The sequence below is a fragment of the Calonectris borealis genome, chromosome 3 (assembly GCF_964195595.1).
Source record: "Calonectris borealis chromosome 3, bCalBor7.hap1.2, whole genome shotgun sequence".
NCBI lineage: Eukaryota > Metazoa > Chordata > Aves > Procellariiformes > Procellariidae > Calonectris > Calonectris borealis.
The window spans coordinates 114,641,964-114,657,739 of NC_134314.1; the positions used below are offsets into that span (position 1 = coordinate 114,641,964).

The 15,776-nt window shown below is 40.8% G+C and overlaps 1 protein-coding gene across 3 annotated transcripts in view; it reads right to left on the reverse strand.

Annotated features, from left to right (window-relative positions):
• The window catches only part of APMAP (adipocyte plasma membrane associated protein), a 90,008-nt gene that overhangs the window by 70,624 nt on the left and 3,608 nt on the right, over nucleotides 1-15,776 (reverse strand). Inside the window, exons 2-10 of one of the 3 annotated variants that reach the window (XR_012673196.1) lie at nucleotides 15,203-15,319; nucleotides 12,040-12,155; nucleotides 10,166-10,258; nucleotides 8,014-8,130; nucleotides 6,511-6,685; nucleotides 5,928-6,062; nucleotides 5,358-5,550; nucleotides 4,928-5,107; nucleotides 3,457-4,304 (exon numbers count right to left, since the gene is read on the reverse strand). Coding sequence is in view for 1 of the 3 variants with exons in the window: in XM_075147390.1 (XP_075003491.1) it covers nucleotides 4,095-4,304; nucleotides 5,358-5,550; nucleotides 5,928-6,062; nucleotides 6,511-6,685; nucleotides 8,014-8,130; nucleotides 10,166-10,258; nucleotides 12,040-12,155; nucleotides 15,203-15,319 (1,156 nt within the window). In the remaining 2 variants the exon portion in view is untranslated. Of the gene's footprint in view, nucleotides 1-3,456; nucleotides 4,305-4,927; nucleotides 5,108-5,357; nucleotides 5,551-5,927; nucleotides 6,063-6,510; nucleotides 6,686-8,013; nucleotides 8,131-10,165; nucleotides 10,259-12,039; nucleotides 12,156-15,202; nucleotides 15,320-15,776 lie in introns of those variants that run through there. The other 2 variants (XM_075147390.1, XR_012673195.1) reach the window with 2 other exon arrangements.

The following is a 15,776-nucleotide window of genomic DNA, read 5'->3' on the forward strand; positions in this document are numbered from 1 at the left end:
CATGCAAAGGATGGACTATCAAGATCCAGCACAGCACCAGGGATGGGAGCCAACACCATCTGAGCTCAGGAAAGGCACTCCTTTCAGCCTCTGCAGACTTTGGGTCTCCTTGGACTGGAGGTATCCAGACCCTGCATTCAGATACATGTCCTAAGATCCTTAAACTGCACAATGACACCTCTGCCTGGTACTGCAGTTCCACCCTGGTCCCCCACCAGTGTTGCAGCCATCATGACAGTAATTGGCCTCCTTTCAATTTTAGTGGCCATGGAGGCATTAGCAGTCTTGGGCCAGACATCTCTCTCACCAGGAAGCATCAAGCATACTGACTTTCTCCTATACCTTAGTGCCTCACATGCCACTATCCCACTCTGCTTCAGTTGAGCTCTAACTTGCAGGGTCAAGTACAGCACTGAAAAACCTTGCAGACAAGTTTTGGGTCACTATCAAAACAGAGGAGACAGCCAAATCACCTCCCTCTGAGGAAAAGACTAACCCATACTTACATCCATAAAGCTCCAGCTAAAATGAAACGTTAAGGTTCTTATGACAAATGAAATACCAATGGCCTGGTTAAGCAGCCTATTACCATGCAAACTTTGTTGCTTAGAATGATATTAAGTTGTGCGACCTACCACAGTTTACATTTGGTGCTTTACAGACTTCAGTGGTCTTTATTTTTTTTAAGGGAACTGCTGACTGAGTGGACCTGTACCCGGTGAACTCTCTCTATTTGTAGAGGCTGGACAGACAGGCTTTATTCATTCTGAGAAATTAAATTGAAAAGAACTGCACACTCTGTCCAAAGGCTTAACCTTTAGACAAACTCATTTAGACTGACAGCTATTCAGCTGCTTTCCAATGAAGGACAGACAAGAACAATGAAAAATTTCTATTGCCCGGGGTGGACACAATGACAGGCAGGGCAAAACATCAGAAACTATAAAGACTTTTATGGGCACAAATTCCTGCTTGCCTTTGAACCTTACTCCCAGAATTCACCTCCTGCCCTCAGTGCAGAGCCTGCCTTTTGTCTGCCTGCAGTTATTTCTAATGCGGAGGTTAGAGGCTCACTCTGCAGAGCTGGAGAGGTCCAGCCAGCAAAGAACCCACACCACCAGCCAGAAAGATGAAGTAGTGACTGAACCCGTGAGACGCCAGGGCCAACAAAGAACCCAAGTGCCCAAGGCATCAGCTCAGCTTCCTCTGTGCTACAGCACTAGCCCTCACCACTGACTTGCTGAATTTTATAGGCAAATTGCTCCCCACAGGAAGACTCTTGTGCAGACAGATCCAATATCTTCATGGTGTCCAGCCTCCTTTCCTGACTGTGGCACTTGGCAGAACAACATCCTGCTACCACAGGATTAAGAGAAGAGCTCAGAAGGCAACAGCCCCAGTGAACAAGGGGCTGTCTTCAGGTTAGGGGAAGCTGCTTCTGGGCTTCAGTTCTGCCATGATTAACCATTTCTAGTCTTCTTGCACTGCCCCTAAGATACTCATGCCTGGCCACTGGCTGACAGTTCGGACTAGACCGCTCAAAAGTCACGCCAGAAAAAGCCAGACTCTGTTAGATATCTCTCATTTGGCATTCTCTTTTCCCCTTCCCCAAAAAAAGCAAGTTATTCACATGACCTCTGGGTCTGCTGTACTTGCTACAGAGCTCAGAGAGAACCAGAAAAGACTCAAGTACTTCCTGGTAGGACCACAGGATCATCAGTGTACTAAGTTAGTCTCCAACAGTGGCCAGGAAAGAGTGAGGGGATGGAAGAGTAGAAAAAGGATCAGAACAAAAAAACTCTCAAGAGACAACTCTTTATATGTCTTATCCCTCTTGAGCATCAGCAGCACTACAAATTATTTTCTTTCCCACTTCATAACTTCAGGGACAGTGTCTTAAAAAGGAATTAGTCACACAAAAGCCATGACATTTGGCATGCCAAAACAGCCAAGGTCTACTTCACTACAAAAGACAGCACAAGTTATTCAGTTAGATACTTTGGCAGATGAATCACTAGAGGTAACTATGCAACAACAGGCAAAGCTGTGCTTGCCCCCAGGCTACCAAAGCACGTGCATGAAACAAGTCCCACAACAGACTGGCTTTTACATCCCCAATTTAAGATCCCATCAAGTTCAACTTTCATATCCTACCAGAATGGGACAAATAACTCCAAGGGCCGGCAGAGCAATGCTAACCAGCTGCTGTTTAAACAGCCTGCCCTGTGCTGGCTTTCCCCAGAAAGAGATGTTGCAAGCATGTCCCATTCTCAGCCCTTCTTCAGAGTTCCCACAGCAACAAGTCTGTACGCCCCCAGGCAGGTAACGCCTCTCCAGCCTTTCGGACTTACCACAGTATCACTCTATCTCTGTCCACAAACTATTAAGGGCTTATTAAGGGCTATGTAGGGCTCAGCTGGACCAAAGGTCAGAGCCTGCAGCAACTCATCTACTAGGCTTCTTTTGCCTCTTACTGAGCTCTCTCCCAAACCCAGTAACCACCAGGTCAAGCAAAAGGGCTTGCAGCCCCTGGCCTATATAGAACAAGTCAGCCTGATCCAGCAACCATCAGCTACTTGCCACAGGACTGCTGCAGCCTGGTAGTAACACAGAACAAGGTGACAGAAGCACTGACAGAAAAGTATCACTTTCCTTTGCATATCCCTCCATTAATAAAGACAAGCGCAGAAGGCCAGTGAAAGCAGATGATATTTTTAACATCACCTTCCCCTCCCCTGGTGTGCTGTTCATTATACATCAAGCGAACTTTGATTATTTCCTTTTCAAAGGTGAGGAAATTGAGCAATAGTGTAAGTTTATGTTTGACTATCACCCAGTGGCAGAAAAAGAGAGCAGCAAAGTCTTCAATCCCAAAGCATGAATCAATCCACTAAATCATTCAGCTGCTGAAGTAATACCTTTAGTTCTTCAAGATGCAAAACGTCTTATTTAAAATGTAACAGCACAGCTTTTCCTTTGTAGTAGCTAACAGAAAAGCATCCTCTGGATTTACCAAGCAGAGTATCTGCTAACAGAAGTAGTAAACCATTTCCTCTGGAGATGCCAGAATGCATCCATGAGCTACTACTGCATTCCAAGATTTTCCACCAAAGTCTTCCTCATCCACTATTACTAGATTTTACAGAGGCCCTTTCAGTCCACATCCATCTTCAGACACCAACCTTCCCCAAAACCTTTACCAGTTCTCCATAAAAACCATGCTGAAGAGGATTCCTGCAGCTGGCCCTCTTCCCTCCCATGTCTCTCTGGAATGGCCACCTACGTAACGAACAGGAGACTTGCAGGACCTGGTAAACACAGAGGAAATACCCTGTGGTAGGGAAGCGACCCTTTTTAAACCCGCTGGAACTAGTCTGTAATAACATAGAAAATGCAACTTTCATTCATCATCTGACTACAATGCTATAAAGAAACACAGGAGTCCACAGAAAACGATCAAATTTGATTCTGCATGTTGATTAACAGTTAATTGTAGTGTTTGATGCTGATTACACAGGCTGGAATTGAAGAAACCCAAATAGTATAACTAGATGTCTAGGCATGTTCTGGATGTTGCTGCCTCTACCACAGCACCATGGTATGACATTAGAACATGCACTGTAATCACTCCTAAACAGAAGGTTCTGAAACAGAAATAAACACATGCAAGACATCCTCTTCAATCCAAATCATACACAATTAAATTCCATACATCACAAATCCTTCCAATGTAAGAAGACATACAGTTGCATTAAAGGTGACAGATGATCTCTGTTTAAGACGACTCCAAACAGGGCTGGGCATGGAAAAGCAATGGATTTTCTTTAAAGAGCACATAACCGTATGAAGATGCCCCACCATACTCCTCAGATATTAATAATTATGCATGCCAACTCCAAAGCAAGAGCAGTCAAACCAAGGAAGAGGACGGGTACAGCAAGCTGTACATTTTCCTATGGCAATTGAACAGTGCTACTGCATGTTAACAGACTGTCTTTCACTTTTTGTCCTTGGTCACACACTGCCTCAAGCACATGCTTCCTTCGTACCTCTGGAGTATTATGGGACAGTGGCACTTTATCGTGGATGGACAGTTAAACATGCTGAAGATTAAGTCTGCAAATAAATGGAGACCGGAAGGAGCCCAGGTAAAGATATCCATTGTGTTCATGTGCCTCACTAACATAAGCTACCGTCACTCCATTGGGATCATGAAAGCTTCTTCTGTAGGATCCTGTCTCACTAAGTTCAACAACAAGGCTATATTTGGGCACAAACTTTGTCACGGTTTCCTGACTCAGCAACTAAAAGAAAAAGAAAAGAAAAAAAGAAAATTAACAACAAAAGATTTTGTTCTCCACAATTAGATCTCAAACACTTACACAGTCAAAGACCGTTCCACACTCCTTGGAAGAAGCAGCTAAGAACATAAGCACACATTTTGAGTAAACACTATTACACAGGCTTAACACATGAACACCTGAAAAGCCCACTTTAGAAAAAAAAAGAACAGCAGAAGCATACTCTACTCCAGCACTAGGCTGAAAGGATGTCCATGCAGGGGACATCAGCTTGTTCTGGTGCAGCTGATGTCAAGCAGCAGACATCATGCTCTGCTCCCCATAGCATCAGTTTGTTAAGGCTCCTGCACTGCACCAGGAGAGACAACAGGTTTTACAGGGACAGCACAGAGTTTGTTTAGCTGAAATGGCACTTCCATCCTAAACACTGCTTGTTGATTTTTTTTTTTTGGAGAACAGGAGTATTTTCAAGTCTTTGTATTGTTTAAAAAGTACCATGCTGTTTCTTTAGCATCAGATATCTCTTACAAAATACATTAATCTTGCTCATCCTAAAGGGGAGTGTGACATAACAACAGGCATATCAAGTCAGATTAAAGTGTCACCTAGCAGCATACATAACATACACACTGTCTCCTAGGATGCCTAGGGTAGTCATTAGAACAGGTCAGACTTCCCAAATGCTCTTCGGACACCTGGCCATAAGGAGTTTAGGCACTTCGGGTACAAAGGTGAAGTCTTCACATATCCAAATGTAGATCCTGTGTTGCTGCATGGCTAGGGCAGAGATAGTCTCTTTTTCTTTCCTGAGGTCAAGATGGAAGGCAACTTAAGAGATGTGTACCTGCTACTCAGAGAAGCAAATGTTAGTTTTACTACCTATGAATATATAAGGACTGTTCTACCTGGGGACAACCACAACAGTTTTAACCACAGCACTAAAAAATTTAAAAAATCTTCCTGTGAAGAGTAAGAAACAGGACAAACAAGTATTTATCATTTCCATTCCTATACTAAAGGTGATTTTTTAAAAATTCTTTTTAATTTTTTTTTTACCTTAAATATCATCCTTTTAATCCATGGTTTTTCAGACAAGAAATCCAACGAAGAAAATCCAGGATTGGGCCGGACAGCTGACATAGCTACCCAATATCCTCCAGAGCTGCTTAACCTGATATTATCTGGAAGACCAGGCATATTCTCAACAAACATATCTGCTCCACCCTTCATCAGCCCAGACACATAATACCTGAAAGTTATAGATAGTAGGATTAGGACATCTTAACCCAAGCAGTCTAAGTAATAAATAAATGTCCCAAAAAGAATTCAATTAAAAAAAAAAAAATTTTTTTTCCTTATTTTGGTACAGGGAAATACCGCACAGCCACATTCCTCTCCCCAGAAAAAGTCAGCTCACTCCACTATGCTCACGGAGCCCATGATGGAAAGACTATGCAGTCCAGATGTTTACAGTGAAAGAAAAAATTAAGTATTGAGGAAGGCCACCTTCTTTGCCATTGATAACTATGCATGAATAGAGTGTGGGATTTCTTTTGTCTTTCAACTCATTTATTTAAACAATCTCTAAACAGAGAGTAGTAATAATTTCAGCAAAGTCATAGTCACCTCCTGATTCTAGCCATGGTTGTCTCCTGCACCAGGACAAAGTCTTCCGCAGGAGAGAGCTGGACACCGTTGGGAAACCTCAGCCCCATCATTAAGACTTTCACTTCTTTTGTTACTGTGTCATATTCAAGCAGGCTAAAAAGAAAGCATTATATATGGTTTTGAGTGAAGACAAATATTTATTCATTTTGGTTTCATTCTCCAGGCATTCTATCTTATGCACTTCACCGAAGTTAAAAAGGCAGAATAGCCAGGAAGCATTTGTTTATGAACACAGGAGAAATATAAGCCACCTGAGATTGGCAGCATTCATGAAGGATTTAGGCTGAACGTAATATTAACACCTTCCCTTTTAAAATAGATGTTCCATGCACGTCCTCTTGAAGGAAAAAGAGGAATCTAATTTATTTCACTGCAGGTCTCATTAGCAATCTCCACACATTCTCTCACCCTCTCCTGGGCAGTGCAGTCTTGGCACAGGTGGTTTATAAAGAGAAAAAACTTGAAGACCAAGGAAGTGGTGAAGTCCGTTCCTACAGCTGAGCTTACAATAAGTTAAATGCCTTGGGGAAGAGATACTTGCCGCCCATCATCTGTGCCTTCCATAATCAAGAATAAGTAGTCTCGTCTTTGCCATTTGCTACTGGAGTCAGTGAAGTAGATTTTCCTCCCATCTCGGGTCACTGTAAGATCATTCACAAATGACAACTTCTGACCTTCAATTAGTGTTTTGGTTGACACAAGCATTTTCGTTTCACCTGGTTACAAAAAGAAGAAGGAAAAAAAAAAGACATACAAGACAAGTTTTTATACGTCCTGCCTTGGAAATGAGTTAAATACTAACAAGAAACTAGCAGGCACTTCACATTTTTTCCATTCGTGCCTTTGTTAAGTAATAAGGTTTTGGGTTGTAATGGAACAACTCAACACCAAATGTGAATGACCAGGAGAAAATACTCTTCAGAAAAATTGAAACAGTAAATGATGTTCCCTATGTGAAGAAAGTGTATTTTGGTGCCAAAAAAAAAACGTGCCGAACTTTTCACATTTCTGAAGCTCATATGAAACCAAGTGCAAACTCAGATCCCAACCTTGTAGAAGGATGCAGGCAAGCCAATCACTACTCCCTTTTTCCCCATCAACCTGTAGGAACAAAGAGTAGTACTTTCTAATCATCAAAACATCAGCAGGTTCACTAAACTGCACTACCACAGTCAGCTCTGCCACATATCACCAGGCAAATTATTAAGCTCAAATCTCTAAAATTTAACCAAAATCTATTGAAGTCATCTTTGGGCACGGGGTTTGGGTTTGTTTGTTTGCTTGTTTTTGTCATGACTGAGCTAACATGGCAGCTGTCTGCCATCAAAAGGGAAGACCTTGATCATACCCTCCCAGAGCCACACAGTTTGAGCCCTTTGGTTACATCTCACCTAGCATTTGGCTAGCCTCCCTCTTCCCACCTGAAGCCACTGTTTCTGACAGTAAACTGTCAGAAAATCAACCCTACATTAAAGCAACTATCACTTTCTGACAGCACAGCTCCTAAATCTGAGATCTGGCTCAGGGACATACAACGAAGGGCACGATGCAATAGTGCCTTTCTCTGCAGGAACACGCTACTTGATCTTCAGTCGCACCAAAACACATCTTTCTTCACTTTCTATAGTTTGGGGAAGTTAAGAGCGCTTCACTACCACACAGCGAGATCAAGGCAGAAACAAAAGTACAGCAAATATGACAAAAAGTTTATGTAACAGCAATATTTTTTTTTCTCTTTATGAAAACTGAAACAGTTACACAGAGCTTTATTCATGGATCCCGAGGTACCAATTTTGACAACCAAAAGCATATGTCACCAGAAGAAAAGCCACTGGTAACTCCGATCCAGACAGACAGACATAGAGAGGAAGTGATTGATACAAGAAAGTAAATATCAAGTTCTTGTATGGCATGTTTCATCCAGACAGCTCCAAACCACTTTACAAAGAAGGCAAGGCATTGTTTTGCCTCCAGTGTCCAGAAAAACCGCAAATGAACCGCAGATTTGTCAGTGGGAGAGAACTTCTGAGCAGAAAAGTCATACCTGTACCAGGATTAACTTCATAGAGTCCATAATAAGCATCTGCCACAAAAAGGGTGTTATTTGGCCCCACTCTGATGCCAAGTGGTCTTCCACATGTGGGCTCATCTTCACGGGTTCCTTAGGGAACAATTTTAAAATGGTTTTCCAAATAGAAATAAATTCAAGGCACTCAGGCTACCTACAGAGGTCAAACTGTAGCTTAACAAAACACTACGGCCAGCACCACGCACATTCATTAAAGAAATGAATCTTACTTTCCTAGGTGCAAGTGAAACAGATATCCCCATGTTTTCACCAGTCTAGAGATAATCATATAATTTGCCAGGCTACTAGCTAGCTAACAGCTGCCCTGAGTAGGGCTGACTGTCAGAAAATAGTATTTAACTAAATGCTTCTTCTCAGAAAGAATCAGTTTTACTGCAGGTTTCTTTTTCTTTTCCTTTTTAAATAAAAAAAAAAAAAAACAACTACATGCACATCTTGGAACTTTCTTTTTCTGGAAAGGTCCAACGCTGTCATGAAACAGACGGTTTTTCAAGACACAGACACTGAAGACTTCTATATGAGGAGGAAGCGGAATACTGCAAATCTGAAAAATTTGTCTGCTTGAGTCCTAAAGAACTAAGAACTTCAGAACATCTGTAGTTTGAAAGATTAGCATGAGAAACTTCTGGAGAAGGTAGTCAGCTACAGCCTTTCCACTCCCCTCCCCAACTCAAGGAGGGCAAGATGGAAGTCTAGGCTCCCCACTACCTCTTTGGCCCCAAAGAAATAGGGCAGCATAATCTTCCCATCTCTCCAAAGCTGTAAAAGTCCAATGGAAATAAGCAGTGGAAAGGTGATTCTTCATATCCATCCCAACCTACGTTCACGCCTAAGCAGCAGCTGGAAGTCCATCAGCTGGCAGCAGACTTCGTTGGCTGTCACCGCCAAGGCTGTCCTACCTGTTAGGCAGCCAAGAGTGCTTTCAAATCAGTCCAGAGCCTAATCATGTGAACATCCATGTAAAATGACATAGCTAACATGATGAACATGTCAATGCAAGCCTCAAAGACAGCAACAGTTTCTGCCCATAATTTCTGTGTAACTGGCAACCAGCACAGGGCTGCAGAACCTTATGTAAGCTTCTACATCGTTACTGCAAACAAAACCACCCACAGTCCCAACAAACACCAGCCAGGCTTCTCAGGCTGCCCAGGCAGTACTGAGATGGCCAACATTAAGCATTCCCATAGAAATGGTTCTGTTAATAAACAAGCCACTACCAGTTTTTCTCACTCAGTTCCAGAAATCTCATTAAATGAAGCAAATAAGTGGTTCAAAAAAAGGTGTGGAATTCAACAAGAAATAACTGCAATTTAGCGGTGAGAAAACAGAAATAACATGACCAATGGAAGATCTCTGCTAAAGCAGGTGCAGCTACCACAACCCCCACACTGTACTTAGAGAGGAAGGGAAATTAGTACAACAAAACGCAAGGCAAAATTCTGTAGATGGGGAAGGTGATACTTATTTTCAAAAATCTCTAAATAAGTTGATCTTTCCCACTCACACATTATCTCAAGAGTTCATTCATTCACTCACACTTGTTTAGGAGTCCTCAGTTTTTATGGGGTGGCCCTTCACCTCAGAATCTTGCTGACTTCGGTTTCCATAAATATTAGACCAGGTTGCTGCCCATTTTTTTCTTGTTTAGGATACGTGCTTTTTCTAGATGGACTAACAGGAAAAGGAATGTTATTTGTGATGCACTTCAACCTCGTCTTCCTCCTGGTAGAAGATGCAGGATCTTCTACCTGCTGCATCATCTATGATGCAGTCATCCATGCTGCTCCCTTACGAGAGTGCAGGCCTTGTAGTCAGGACATAAAAAACTTGCATACCTAAATTTTACTGCTGGGAATAGTCTCTTTTGTTATCAAGAGCACGCATTCCCATTCTTTCGGCCCTTTGTTCTGCTGTTCCTTCCAGGGGTTATATACGTATTTTCACTCATACTTCATTCATACAAATATATTAATATTTCTGTTACAAATCTCTACAGAGGAAAATAGGCACTTGCATGAGCAATCCAGCCAGAACACCAGTTTAATCAACACAAGCCCTGACCAAGATGTTTTCAGGTACTCTATGTTCAGGAGCTGTCACTCACCACAAGGACCATGGCCAATTCTGGCTATTGTTTGTATTTCCCCATCTTCAATTTTGATAATCTTCCCATCAGCTGTTCCAGTAAATAGCACATCTGCAAAAACAACTGGTGTGATTAGCTTGATCACAGAACCGTAGTGGCAAACGTTCTTCTACATGATCCTTCTACTAGCATGAAGTAGAATTCATGTTTAAGGTATAGTGAAGTAACAGTCGTCTTCAGTCATAGCAAAAGAATAAAGAGGAGAGGGGAAAGATGAAGGCAAATAACAGTATTTCATTAGATTTCTTCCAACTCAAAAAGAAGAGGAAGGATTTAAGCCTTAGGAGTTATGAATATGGAATATGAAGCTTTTCACCCATAAGTGGTCCAAATCCTTGGTTGAAGGCGGACATAACAACTTAATGGCTAGTCATTGGGTCTGGGCAAATTTCTACATCATCATAAAATGCGATCAGGTACTGCATCCATCTTACTGCTCTTCAAGGAGAGACTGACTAGATAAAACTTCTCATTATGATACAGTCCACATAGGCTGCTGGATACCTGCCAATGCTCATATTGTATTAGTTCTGGAGAAGAATTACAAAAACCATAGCAATTGAACAACCACCCAAATCAAAAGCATTGCCAAATTACTGTATTCATGCCAAGCCATGTGATAGCATAAGACAGATTCACTGAATACAAAAAACACACCAACTTTTCCATACAACCAAATTAAATGAAAGACCGTTGGATTAGTAAAGCCCATTGCTTGGACTTTTCCATCTCCAATTTAACTGAAGTTTTAAGTTTGCTAATTACTCTTTTAAAAGGGAATAAGAAGACTTCAACATTTATTCATACAAAACTTATTCCCAGTCAGATTATTTCCCCCATAGGTCAGTTGCAGGAAGGTTTCCTTAAAGAGTTTCCAATGAGATTGACAAGCCTAGGTAACAGAAAAGAATCAGTGACTTCAGGTAATCACTTTAGCACATTGTTAACAGAGATAGGTAGAAAAAGCATAATCTGAGGAAGGAATTTACAGTAGTTTCTTGCTGGGTAAAAAAATTTTAAAAAATATTTTACTAATTTATTAGGAGATATAGCAGAAGGAAAATAAATGATATGGCTACTGAACACCTCTTGTACTGAAGGATGCTTCAGTAAGGGTCTTGCTTGCACTTCCACACCCCTTCCTTTTCACATTAAAACAGTCAAGGACTCATGTCAAGAGTAGTTTCTAGCCTTACCCTGCTTCAGGAGGCACAGGGAACAACCCCCGCACAAAGCTCGTTTCCTACTAAGTGGGTGTCATGCCATTACAAGTCTAGCCACCTCATTAAGAAACTGCTGAGAGGTGGCATGGGTTTGTGATTTGGGGAGGACATACGTGCCATAAGAGAGAAGTATAGGATGGCACCTGTAATGCATGCAACAGCACTAAAATGTAAATATGCTATTTATCAATTTGAGATTTTTTTTCTGTCATATAAGCAAAAATTAACACCACAAAACTCAGCTCCTTCAGAGGCAATGAGCATTAAAACAGTACGTAGTACCCTGTAAATTCCCAGTTAAGAGCTAGCCAAATGAAAAATGGGACCACCTCCTCCAAACATAAGTAGCCCCTGACTACATTGCTGATGCTTTCAGTCCTGGAAGACAGGGATTTTTAATCTGGCAACAAGATTTATTTTATACTGGGGAAAGAGGAGAAAAGCAGTATATAGCAGCCAGATTTTGCTGCATAACACAATTATTTTTTAAAAAACCTGCATATTGAAAATAAGAGTTTGTTATCCAAAAGCTATATTGCTGAACAAACCCTTATCAATGGAGCAACATTTGAAGACCCTTCTTTAAAAGCTTATATTGTCAGTGCTTACCCCCAATATTGACAATGGACTCTGGTCCGACCAGCTGATTTTCCCATAACCGCTCAGCTTTTCGTAACTTGATATTGGGCTCTAGCACACCCGTCAGGAGGGGAGGTTCCTTTAAGCTGCAAAAGAGAACACAGACCTTATGATCCTTTGCAAAAATCTGCAAACACTCTTGAGTAACATATTGGATCATTTTTTTCCTAGTTTGCCAACACCTGCAAACCTGACCTATGCTTTACACACAGCCTATTTTAAAAAAAGAAAACAGAGCTGACAAGCTGAAAAATTGACTCTTGTTCATCAAGGATCATAATTTTCTGGTTCAGAAAATTATCAGAAAAGTTGCAGTTATGTATTCCTAAGACGTATCTGGAAATCTATACAGCTTCAAATCCAACAACACGTTCCCAGTTCATCTATCTTACACAAAGGCAAAGGATTTCTACATTGCCACAACACAAAAGAATAACTGCTTTCTTACTGAGCTGAATGAGTTGTTTGTACCAGAATATTTTTCCTAAGTAGATATATGCAAATTCCTAGGCAAAGAGGTTTTAAAATTTAAAAGCCTGGCATTTTACAATACACCCAGATCTGACACTGTATAGCATTTTCATCACAGAGAAAAAATAATTTTTAACTACTAATTAGCATACAACTAGTATGTAGTTTGAGCACTAGGAAACACATGCTTTCATACCATATTGAAACATATATTCTCGTTCATTACTTGAATGCATTCCCATGGAGAAAGACCAACTCAAAGGAGTAAGTTGCACATAAACTTAAGGTGTTTTGAACTGAAATCTCAAAATGACAAAATAAGGTCCAGTCTTCCAAGCCCTTATTCACATAAATAGCCAGGTTCAAGCCAAATGGAGTTCCAACCAACTGCAGAGATAGGGAGAAGGGAAGTAGTAAGATGCGTACACAGCTTCAACTTAAATACCAGGCTCCCAAGCATTGTGCTTCAAAACCAGCCTTAACTGTGCTGACAAACTCGAATATGTTTCAGTCTGTTAAGTTCTTAAAAACACACACATAAGCCACCTCAGCCTCCATGAGTTAAGGATTTCAAGTTATTACTAAGAGCTGCATACACGCCCAGGGTGGTAAGCTCATTAGGTGTTCATTCACAAGAGTAGCTAAAGCTCCCTAAGCCAAGTTTTGAAAGAATTTCTCAATCTTTTTCTTTTTTTAAAATAACTCCTTATATGACCATAAGCGAATGCCTTCCACTTGTAGAATCTTAAAAAGACGAGATTTGAGTCCAAAACTTGCACAGGTTCACAGGATCCAGGACCTATTTGTCACCAATCACCTTGCAACTCTACTGCTCATATGGTGCAAATCATTACAATTTCTAGAGCTTCAGTGACTGAGGGAAAAAAGTCAACTGAAATTTCAATTTCATAAAAGCCATGACAATTGAGGAAAACAGGTTCATAACACAAATAATTCAGAAGGAGAGAAAAATACATAGTTTTATCTGTCTGGTTACAGACAGAAAAGTTTTCTTTAGGTATGTACTACTGCAGCGGCAAAGTCAACTGAATTACTAAGCTCCTGTCCACAGAAGATTTACAGCAGAGTTGTCTTCACAATGCTAACACAAATTCATTTTCCATCCCTTCTTCCAAGCATTAGAGAATTTCAGATGAGGATAACAGGCGTCAGATAAGGAACTCATTTGCTGGGAACTTTAGATAGTGGTGTTTGCAAACAGAAAATCTTCCCTGGGATCAATATTATCCAAGACAAGCTCATAGAAAAAGAACTTAAAATAAACCAGAGTTGCAGGAATTTCACATGGGGTTTTACTGAGCACATCTGCTTTTTTCTCCCCCCTCTTATTCCTCATTATTTCCTGTGGTTTACAGGAATAACATCACTATTGGCAAACAAGATTTGTACGTGTTCTTTCACTGAAGGGATTGATTCAGACAGCATCTACCTCCTTGAGCTTTTTCAAAATATTTCATAAACATCACACAGAATCATCCTATCTATTGTACAGACTGGAACCCCACTTCTGGCAGCGAAACTAAGAAGTTAATTAAGAAGTGGGCAAGAAGAGTAGTTCTCCCACTCTTGTAACAGGGACTTAAAGTAAGAAATGTAAGCATGCAGAATACTGTTACCCTGGACCAGATTTTGACCAGGACTATGTAATAGCAAAAGTATTATAGACATATCCTATTGGCTGTCAGAATTACTGTTCAGTTACAATGTATTTCAGGGAATTGGGTTTTGTTAAACCCAACCACAGTAGAAAGCATTTCAATATGATTTGCAATGAGGCAGCTTATGTCTAATAGCCTATTGGCAAGACTTATAAGTACTATCCCACCACATTAACAGTTTCTTTCAACTCCAGAGATATTTACAGTGTTGTTGTTCCTTTTCATTAAGGAATTATCGAGTTGATCATAAATATTTAGCAGACCGACCATTTTCACTTACTTCAAAATGCTAGGAGCACTAAACGGCCTGATTCCACCCTATGCTAGCAGTCAAAGCGTTTCACGCACAACTCCCAACACAGGTCACATCTTCTCACGTAGCTGATTCACTGTTACACTGCTCTTTTTTTAGAGAACTCGATTCAGACGTTTATGAATTCAGACAGGGCAGAAATCACCTAGCTGCATTGCTTTATGAGATCTGCATTTAAATATAACATCACCATATGGTTCCACTGGTACAAAGCACCAAATCAACTCAGCCAGGTTACCCATTTCAATTTCCATCCTCAGATAAACAGTCTCGCTTTGACAGAACTGTAATAGCAGGAGTACAGCTTGTTCCTTAGTGAAAATGCAGTTCTTGTCTCAGAGAGACAAGAGTGCACCTAAGTAATCACAAGCTCCACTGACAGCTTGGACAGCAGAAAATCATTTTCTAGATTAATGATCAAAGAAAGTAATTCAACTCCTTCAATGATCAGTAGTGACACACAACTGCACAAGACGGCTCAGGAACAGACTGGGTGTGTGAAGCAAGCCATGGCAATGGATAATACTGCAATCACTCCCCAATTTCTTAATCCAGTTAGAACCACTTTACGTGGTTGACTCTTGCTTGCCGAAAAAGAAACAAAACAACAGAACACATATGAGAAGTTATGCTTCAATAACATTTATTTGAAAACAAAGCAACAATTTACCTTATAGGCTGAGGGTCTATAGGACAATCCAGTAGAACAGTTACTCCAAGCAGGGGCACAGTTAGAGACGCAGCCAAAGTCAAGAAGGTAACACGGAACACCTTGCTGCTGTAAGTACTGCCAAAACCAGACAAGAAATAGAATTAACATGCTAAGCTGTTTTAAGATACAATAGTCCTTAAAAATTCTTTAACCCTATTTTCTTCACAAAAGGAACCAGAAATACTTTTGCCCAACCACCATCCTGAACGACCTTTAAGGTCCATTTTGAACTCGTTAGGATAAAAGAAAGGGGTATTTATCCAGTCTCAGCATAATGGCATCACATGAGGCAGAGTATTCTCATGTACAGGTTTCATGCACGCTACAAGTTACAGCTGACTAAAAAAAAAACCAAAAAAAACCAAGAAATGGGGGGGAGGTGATGTTGTTTGGTTGGGTTTTTTTTTAACTTGATCTTCAGTTTTGGCAGTGGTTTCCCTCCCAGCACAAATTTTGGATTAGAAGCTCAACTAAAACAACAAACATTAGAGGAAGTTAAATGAATGCTTGCTTAACTTAATGAACATTGGTT